Source organism: Rattus rattus, chromosome 4 (genome assembly GCF_011064425.1).
Source record: "Rattus rattus isolate New Zealand chromosome 4, Rrattus_CSIRO_v1, whole genome shotgun sequence".
Classification (NCBI taxonomy): Eukaryota; Metazoa; Chordata; class Mammalia; order Rodentia; family Muridae; genus Rattus; species Rattus rattus.
Genome location: NC_046157.1, coordinates 84,084,906 through 84,094,885, shown reverse-complemented (window position 1 = coordinate 84,094,885; position 9,980 = coordinate 84,084,906). Strand labels below are relative to the sequence as shown.

General features: G+C 51.2%; 1 protein-coding gene across 1 annotated transcript; it reads left to right on the top strand.

The window, feature by feature from the left end:
• Positions 1 to 3,897: 3,897 nt before the first annotated feature.
• Positions 3,898 to 4,068, top strand: LOC116898407 (40S ribosomal protein S29-like). The gene has a single exon (XM_032899695.1). It carries the CDS (start codon positions 3,898 to 3,900, stop codon positions 4,066 to 4,068), a length of 171 nt encoding a protein of 56 aa, XP_032755586.1.
• Positions 4,069 to 9,980: the final 5,912 nt, after the last annotated feature.

The following is a 9,980-nucleotide window of genomic DNA, read 5'->3' as shown; positions in this document are numbered from 1 at the left end:
AAAAAGCGGTTTTGGGTTGGGGATTTAGCTCAGTGGTAGAGCTCTTGCCTTGCAAGCACAAGGCCCTGGGTTCGGTCCCCAGCTCTGAAAAAAAAAAAAAGAAAAGAAAAAGCAGTTTTTATTTTAGGCATGGGGTTTTGTCTGCATGTTTGTCTGTGCACCACGTGCATACCTGGTGCTGGTAGAGGCCAGAAGAAGGTCCTAGATCCCTGGATCTGGAGTTATAGATTACTGAGAGCTGCCATGTGGGTTCTGGGAATCCAACCCCTGTCTTCTGGAAGACCAGCAAGTGCTCTACCCACATGGGCGATTCTGTGAAATATTCAAGTATGGGATAATACTATTCGGTGGCAATAATTCTTCCATAAACGTATGTATCTCATAGCCAATCTTTTTATCTAGTAGTAGTCAAACCATTCCAGGTCAGTGTTAAATACCGATGGTGACCATTTGTGGCCATAGTGACATTTAACAGGACTGCCCCCAGATGCGTCCATTAAATGTGTCGAACAGACAGATCTCTTCAGTTTACATAGTGACAGGTGGGTGATCACGCCAGATATGGTGGCTTTGATATCAGTACTCGGGGAAGCAGAGGTAGGAGGATCTCTGTGAGTTTGAGGCCAACCTGGTCTACAGAGTGAGTTCCTGGACAGCCAGTGCCACACAGAAACCATCTCCAGGAAAAAAAAGTTTACTTTGGCCCAGAGTTTCTAAGGTTCGGTAAGTCCACAGTCACTTTGGGCCTGCAGCAGCTCAGTACACAGTAGGAAATATGAGGTGGAGGAAGCCTGCTTACCTCAAGTGGGGTGCAAAGTGAGGGTCACTGACCTAAGTGACTCCACCAGGCCTTTAAAGTTCCCACCCTTGTCAGGAGCATCATGGGCTACGGAGCAAGGCTTCAAGCTTTGCGGAGATTTATCCAAACCATAGCACTTTCCTTTGAGTAAAGCCGTTTAGCGGGAGATCCTCCCCAAGATGGAGAAGGAGGTAAGCTGGAGAAAGAGGGTGCAGGGGAAGGCTGGGAGGGGATGGGGAGGCCAGGGTGGTGCCAAGGAGCAGAGATGCCTCTCATAGGGAGAAAACAGATTCTGCCACTTGTGTCCTGACAGGCTGTCTGTCTTTCACCTCAGGGTTCTCTTGAGCCGCTACGTCTAGGGCAAGACACAGTCAGGAACCGTTGGCCTCTCCCACGCTGGGTGGGGGATGGGAGAAGACAGAGTTCTGAAGCTGAGGCAGGACAAACTGCCTACCTACCTCAGCTACCCTCCATACAAGTACTTGCGAATGTCAGAGCCCTCACTGGCCTCTTCCTTGGGCCTCCTCAGAGCCATTCTCTCCCCCAAGTCAGGAGACCCCATCCTACCTTCCCACGTTTCGTAAAGCTTTTACGGGATCCCCTGGGCAGGGCGATGCCATCACTACCCTCCGGGAGCCACTTCTGGGCCCAGAGATTTTTGGGGTGGGGAAAAGGTTGGGTGAGTTTCCAATGCAGATATCATGTGGACATGGAGGAGCAGTGGCCACCCACGTGGGTGATGGGATGAGGTCAGGAGGCCCGGAGAGAAGAATCTTCAGATGTCTGAACAGTCACACGTCAGGAACACAGAGGAGACAAACCCTCCCAGACCCTCAAAACACGCGGTCTCTTAAGAGAATGGGAGGTGACCCGATGGCTTCGTTTCTACTGCTGGTAGTGGGCAGACATCCTCCTTTTCTCTCACGAGAAAGAATTAAGAACATACAAATATGGGGTTCGGGGGAGACTGGAACTTTTAGCTCAGTGAGTAGAGTGCTTGGCTGTGCAAGCAAAAGGACTGAAGTTCAGATCTTAGGCACACACGTGAAACTCAGGCACCCTGGCACGAATCTGTAATTTCAGTGCTAGAAGGCAAGTGGAGACTAGAGGATCCTGGGGTGGGAGGGTGGGGTTGGGGGAAGCTCACTGGCCAGCCAAGCTAATCAAAACATCGAGCTCCGGGTTCCGTGAGAGACCCTGCCTCAAAAACTAAGGTGAAGATTGACTGAAGGAGATATCAGATGCTGAACTCTGGCCTACATACGGGCATGTACGGGCGAACATACCCACATGTACATGTATGCACAACACACACACACACACACACACACACACACACACACACACACACACACGGATATAAGCACAGTGCTGGGACTCTAGGCAGATCGAGGAACAAGCATATCTTGGGTGGCTGTGTCTAGCAAGAAAGGCCAGAGGGCCTGCTCCAGAGGCAGGAGACTAGACTGGGAGGAGCATGGAGAACTTTCTATGAGCCTTCTGTGCTACCTTTTGGTATGTTTCAGAAGGGGTACCTGGACTGACTCTGTTTACCAGCCACAGGAAATTGGGGATACAGAGAGGAAGTAATCACATGGAGAGGGTCTCTCTTATTAAACGAGGCTCAAGGCAGAAGAGCCAGGATGGCCTGGCTTGATGGAGTCAGGATCCTGGGCGGGGTACTCAGTAGGGGAACTTGGAAAGAGAGGCAAGATAGGTGCTGACAAGGAACAAAGGCAGGGTGCTAGGTAGCGTGAGGAGCCCAGGGCAGTTGAGTTGCTTCCCCCAGCCAGAATCCAAGAGGGCTTTCCTTGGAACTGTCTTGCAAAATCATGGCGGCGTCTCTACTGATGTGGCTTCCTGTGGAAAGTAGGTGCTGTTGGTAGGTCCTGGCATGAGTCTTACTCATTTCCAGTCTCCTCGATTTCTGTACCAGGCCCAGGCCTCCAGGGGGAAGCTTCTAGAAAACACATCCCAGATGTGTTGAGGGAGACAGAGCCAAGAAAGTGAGATGACTACTCTTTTTGAGAAACAATGCAATTTCCCCTTTGGATCAACAACTTGGTGTGACTTAGAGAAAAATGACACCTCCCATCCTAGGGCTGGGGATCCTTGGGCTTGGAGAATGACTTTGCTAGAAGCGGGTTTGCAGAAGAGGACATGGCAAAGGGGAAGCCAGAGGGAATATTCTCTGCTCTTAAGGACTGGTGAGATACTCCTAATGGACTTAATCATGTCCGTGAAGCCCCCTTTGCCTGGTGACAGGACAGTCACAAGTTGCAGGCATTAGGGGGCATGGACGAGGAGGGGGCGCTATCCGGCTCATCACGGTGTTTATTCTGTCAGACTTGTCTGTGGCATGTGGCCGTTGTGAAGCCATACTTACGAACGTGTGGAGTATCGTCTGCTGGCAGCTCAGGATCGTTCTCTCCCGTAGTCTAAGCTCTTCTGCCCAGAAGGGACCAGAAGCCAGAGAGCTGGAGTCTTCAGAATCCCCTGGGTGCCAAAGAGAGACAGTGCCACAGGGTTCAGTGAATGGAAGAGAAACTTCAGTCGGAGTGTTGTTCACCGTCTGAGGGCCGATGTGTGGGATTTGGCAGATACGAGATGTAGGCTTTTGCTTTGCTTTGATCCTGGAGGCTCAGGTGTCTTGTGGTTTCAGCCACTTCCTGTCTTCCTAAAACCTAACAGGAAAGCTGAACCAGCCCTTCCCAGCTTTGTAAATATAGAATTCCCTGTATTTAAGCAGAGCGGGGAGCGCCTGGAGTGGTCTCCGTGTCCTTGACCAATAGAACCTGTGTGTGCTTAGTAAGAATTCACAGACAGATCTGTCCAAGGATCACTGAGTATTCAACGTTTGGTGATTCCCCTGATAGCAAAGAATTAGGTTGTTTCCTGGTTTTGATGTTATGTCTACAGAGTCAAGAACCCACCCCCGCCACACACACACACACACACACACACACACACACACACACACACACACACAAACCCCTGCTTGGCAGTGAAACTGAACGCACCGTCAGACGTATTTACTCAGAACACATTCTTGAAATGCAGTGTTTTCCTTCTTTCCTCGATGGGTGTCTGAAGGCAAGATGGGTCACCAGGAGCTCTACTGGAGTCGCCCACGGAAGTTTGGCCAGGGTTCTTGCTCTTGCCGCATCTGCTCTAACCACCATGGTCTGTTCCGTAAATACGGACTGAGCATGCACCGTCAGTTCTCCTGTCAGCACGCGAAGGGCATGGGCTTCATTAAGTTGGGCTAAGCGACCTGAATGGATTATTCGACTATCCACCCAGTGAAACCCATCATGCTAGTCTTTGTGCACAAAGAATAAAGAAGTGAAGGCTTAAAAAAAAAAGAAAGAAACGCAATGTTTTATTTGAAAGACATTCACTCTTTGAAAGCATTCATGCCTATTTCTAGAGAAGTCTTCTGCCTTTTCTTATTTTGGCCTGTAGGACATGATTCTCCACTTTTTCTTCCAACTCTCTGGCTCTGCCTTCTCCAGCTCAGTTCAGTGCCCCCCTCCTCCTCCCCCTCCTCCTCCCCTCCCTCCTCTCCCCTCCTCTTCTCTCCCTTCCGGCCCCTCCCATCAGTCCCAGGTGTAGAACCCAGTCTCCTGCATGTCCATCAAGTGTGTTATCCTAAGCCACATCCCTATTCTAACCTAAGCTTCTTTCTCTGTTTCTACAGCACAGTGTAAATGGTGAGCAAATCTCACTCCTTTTGTCTTCAGAATGCATCCACATTTGACTGCTTTCAAGGGTCACCATCACCACCTCGTCAGACCTGCATCCTGTCTCAGCCGGATTCTGACAGTGGCTTGGAATCATCCCTGCTTTACTCAGAGTCTCCTCAGTAGCCAGAGATCTTGGCAAACCATACACTAGACTGTGCCAGGCTTTGCTCAGATAGAGGCCCTCTTCTCCCTCAGAAAAAAAGCCAACACCACATGGTTGTCCATGCCTACCCAGCCCCCATTGCTTCTCTGACCTCACTCTACTCCTTGGCCTCCTGTCCATCTTGTCTCTTGAACCTTCTTGTTCCAGGTGAGAACCTGTGCTGGACACATGTACCAGCTGTCCCCTCTGCCTGGACAATTCACCCAGATGTCTACAAGTTGGGCTCCTCTGTCTTGTCATATGTCCTTGAGCAGGGACTTCTCTGACCCTCTTGTCTAGCAACCTTTTGTTGCCCATTTCTGGTTCACCCCATAGTACCTGCCTCCATCTGTCTTCAGACAGAGTCTCTTCTGTGTCTTCTGGTTCGCTGCTATGTGCATTGTGTGAATTACTGGAGAGCAATAGCATGTGAGTTGAGTGTAGACGTGAACTTGGGACATTCACTGCGCCCGATGCACCCGTTAGTGCTGTCACAGAAGGCTCTAACATAAACTAATTTCTTTCTCCCCCCCCCTTTTTTTTCCCATATTTTAGACAAGATCTTATTCTATAGGCTTGGTTGGCCTAGAACTTGCTATGTAGATAACCTGGCCTTGAACTCACAGAGATCCTCCTGCCTCTGCTTCCCAGGTGCTAGGATTAGAGGTGTTTGCTGCCATGCTTGGCTTTCAGTGAGAACTATTGTGTTTCCGTTGTGAAGCATCTACACAACGTCACTTAACCTCAGGAGGCTCCAGGCAGCGCATATGGTGGAAGTCAAAAAGCACTGCTTCATTAACAGCTCGTGTGTGTGTGTGTGTGTGTGTGTGTGTGTGTGTGTGTGTGTGTGTGTGTGTTTCCCGAGACAGGGTTTCTCTGTGCAGCTCCGGCTCTCCTGGAACTCGCTCTCTAGACCAGGCTGGCCTCAAATTCAGAGATCTGCCTCCCCAGTGCTGGGACTAAAGGTGTGCACCACCACCACCTCCTGGTTCTGTTTTTGTTTTTTTGTTTTTGTTTAAATACAAGAAATAACAGTAACTGTTTTTGTTAGAATTAAGTGAACTAATTCATGCAAATAATTGTGAAGCACCTGGCATGTAGTAATGGTTAAATAATTTCGAGCCGGTTTAATCTCCCTTTGTAGTAGAGGGATCTAAAGCTCGGAGAATTTAGGATTGTAGCCGCAGGTTACATAGCAAGGGGCAGGGTGAGGGTTGAACTCAGGACTCATGATTTACACAGCTGGTTCTGCTAAGACTCATACAGTGACCTAAATAAGGTCGTGGGACTCTTCCCTAAGGCGAGGCAGCAGTGCGGCCTCTCGCTGTCCATTTTGTCTGAATCCTCCTCCCCACATTCCAACCGACTCATCTGATGATCACTGAACATCACCAGGCCTGAGAGACTCACGGCCTCTTGTCTCTGTGTCCGGAGTGGAGTGGACGGATAATCATATCATTTGTCACGACCTGGGATCGAGATGACAGAGCTGAGGTGTAGTGGAACAGTTCCTGTAATTCTGTTGCTCGCAAGGCTGAGGCAGGAGGATTGTTGAGAGTTTAAGACCAGCCTATGCTACACACAGAGCCCTTCTCTCAAGAATAAAATAATCTGGGCACAGTGGTGCACACCTTTAATCTCAACAGCGTTCAGGAGGCAAAGGCAGGTGAATTTCTGAATGTGGGGCCAGTCTGGTCTAGAGAATGAATTCCAGGCCAGCCAGGGATACAAAATTAACATTTAAAAAGACAATTTTAGATGCCCACTAAATGTCTACCCTCTTCACTTCCTTTACCAATACAGTTCATCATCCTGCCTTTGCTTCCTGCCCAGTGTCCCCAGTGGCCTGGGCACCCTGTGGCTTCTGATCCTACTGACCTCTCTGGCCTGGCTCCCTGGAGGCCCTGCAGCTGTCCCCATGACGCCTGTCCTTACTGCTAGGCAGCCTTGACTTGAATTATATGTGATCCTCATCCTGTTCTGCAGTGGGACCCTGGAGGAAGGTTGACTTCAGGGACAGGGGGCTACATGTCTGCTGGCCCCGACAGGAACCGTGAGCCTAGTGAGGGACTGGGCTCAAAGCAAGGAGCACGGCTCCATTAGCACAATGAAGGTAGATCTTGGTTACTGACCAGCTGTCAGGGTCTCATCCCTGTCCTGAATCACCTCAAATGGGACTCCAGAAGGCAAGCCTTGTCCACAGGGTAATGGAGGGCTAATGTAAGGTGGAGGGTACTGCAGACTGGGATTCTAAGATTGTAACTGCTGTCTGTGAAACTCAACTATCGAGAATGAAGCTTACCACCACACTTCCCGCGTTCCAGAGGTTCTGCAAGGCAGGGATGAGATAGCTTGCCACTGGCGTTAGCTGGGCCAGGGACAGGGTGGGGTTTCCCTTAGAAAGCTGGAGCCAGTCTGGGGTGGAGCCCCTTGCCCTGCTGTGTGGGAGCATCCAAGCTTCTTCCTCTGGCTGTGAAACTTTCTGCTAAGCAGCCAAGCCAGAAACTTGTGAGAGTGGAAGCATGGGTGAGCATTCAAAGGAAACGTATACTGAGGACCAGGCTCTCTGTGTACACTCCATCCCAGGTAAATCTTGGGGTGCTGTCCTTACCTTGTTCTCTTCTGACCCTGGTCTGAAAACCTTCCCCATGCCCCCCAAAGCACCCACGCCTCTTTCAATAAAACAATGCAGTAATTACATTACTGCCTTGGTTCTGGTACTCATTGGGTTTGGACCGCCGGCTACAGGTGCGCATCGGGGAGGTGAGGCAATGGAGACAGATGGTGCCCGCAGGGAGAGATTCAATTACCTGTTCCTTTCCCAAAGCAAATCCGCCTGGTAAGTGGGTTATAACTTGTTATTGAGAGGCCCCCCCCTCCATGCTGCATGAGATTCCATTTGTTGATGGCTTATTAAGTTTGCCGGAGGTCAGTGATGGATGAATTAGTCCCTACTCAGAAGTCAAGGAAGGATTCAGGAGGCAACGGAAGATGGGAGCTGTGGGTCAGGCAGGCGCAGGTCAGGGCTTGGGTGAGGGTTTCCTGGGAGAATGGAGGAGCTGGGGTTGGTGGTGCAAGAGAGAGGCCTTTAACATCGGCGTGGTGCTGGGAGGCCTATGGTAAACCCCGGAACAAGAAGAGTGACAGGCGAAAATGGTTTTCGAGGAGACGATCAAGGGGTGTGGCCATAAAATAGGGGGGCTGCATCTGGGTGCGAGGGTGCACACCAGTCATTGTCACACTTAGGAGGCAGAGCCAAGAGGACGGCAAATTTAAAGACAGCCTGGGTCATGTAGCAAGACCCTGCCCCGAACCAGGTGACACAAGTCTCCCTCCCTACCAAGGAGGGTGGAAGCCGGCCTGGACCGTTCTGGGCACAGAGGGGGGCAGGGGGAGAGGCAGATAACACCAGGCTTGTGCTCTAGCAACGATGCTGAGGCGAGGAGATAGGCGGCCTGTGTGGCTATGGGTGGGTTGTCCCAACTGGCATGGCACGGGGCTGTGTCCCAAGTGCTCCCTTGACACAGGGGGCAGTGGCGCTCAGAGAGGTTGATGGCGTGTCCAGCCTGCCCAGCAGTGATCGTGTGAGGGGCTGAGCAGGCCTGTCTACTTCCCCTCACTGCAGCTGTGCCAAGCTGTTTCCAGAGGCTGCTTCCTGTCTTCCCCAGCCCCACTTACTCTAAGCCTGGGGATTAGTGAGGAGGGGGAGTTGGCAACGCCGCTCAGAACAAGTTGCTCAACCCAGAAACTAACTGAGCTGTTCTTCCAGGCCTCCTGGCTGTCTCCTCAGGGTTCCATCTACCCAGGCCTGGGAGAGGGCTTATGGGTAGAACTGTTGGGGTTTTCACGGCCAGGTTGTAATGAGGAAATGGTTGGTGGGGAAAGAAGGGGTCCTTGGTGAATGGGGAACACGTCCCTACAAGGATCTGGAGTCTCAGAGGACCAAGGACAACTGGGTGCCAGCCAGCCAGCCAGCCAGCCCCTAATCCCTCTGCATACATTCCCTTCCCTAAGGATTTTTTTTTTTTTTCCTCAGAAAAATCTGTTTAAACTTTCCATCTCAGAGACAGTGAATGGCGGATTTGGGGTGGGGTGGGGTAGGAATTAAGGAAGGCCGTATAGCTGGCCATGGGAAAGATGAGGCAAAGGAAAACCCAGCTTTCGACATGTCCTTCTCCGGAAGGAAGCCAGAGAAGCACGAGGCCTGGCAGTTACTGGTAAGGCACACAGCCCATAGGCCCTCGATTGCCTCTGCTACTTTGTTTGGCTGTGTGCGTGTTCTCAGAATAGGAGACCCCTCTAGGGACAGGAACTGTGTTGGTGAGAGTAATTATTGTGGTGGGGTGGACAGTGACGGAGGTGGTCACAGCAATGGCGGTCACGGTGGGTGTAATGACGGAAGCACTGTGGTGCTGACAGGGGTGGTCACGGTCGTGGAATCTCCTGAAACCATAATGGGAGAGGGGGAGGGCCGGAGGTTGAGAGGTGGGCTTTGCAGCTTGGCAGGGCCGGTGGCTATCCTCACTCATGGAGTACCAAGCAGTCAGGAGGGTAGGGCCTATCTCTCTGATGTTCACTCAGAGGAGGGCATTGATAAGAGTTGTTGATGGCCTTCAGGGCTCCGAGTCTCACGGAGGTGAGCACCGACTCCCTCAGTTTCCTCTGCCTCTAGGGATCCTTGAGTCCCTCTGTCTGTTCTAGGCCTTTTCCTTCTGCCCACAAACTTCCTCTAGTCATTCCTACAGACCCTACCCTGAATCATCAGCTAATCCATTCCTTCAGAGTCCCACACATTCTAAAAAAGAAGCCAAGGCCTCTGATGTCGCTTCCTGGTCTCCCACTTGCTTCCTCAACCTTCTCGGCACCTCCCGGTCCCAGTGCTGTAGAAAGGCCTCTTCCGGTCAACAGAGGCCCCACCCCACCTGCCTCGCAGTCTCAGCCTCTTAGAAAGAAATGACTTCCGGGGTCAAGCAAATCATTAAGTTTTTTTGTTTTTTGAGACACTGTTTCTCATTTTAACCAGCCCTGGCTGTCCTGGAACTCACTTTATAGACTAGGCTGGCGTTGACCTCAGAGAGATCTGCCTGCCTCTGCCTCCTGAGTGCCGGGACTAAAGGCATGCGCCACCATGCCCGTTAACTTTGTAAACATTGATTTATTGTACAAATGTGTGTGTGTGTGTGTGTGTGTGTGTGTGTGTGTGTGTGTGTTGTGGAGGACAGAGGATTGCTTGAGGAAGTTGGTTCTTCCTTTCCACCCCGTGGTTCCTGGGGATCAAATTCAGGTCGATGAA

Excerpts from the sequence above, each read along its gene's own strand:
- LOC116898407 (XM_032899695.1), top strand. The coding sequence starts at position 3,898 with ATGGGTCACCAGGAGCTCTACTGGAGTCGCCCACGGAAGTTTGGCCAG.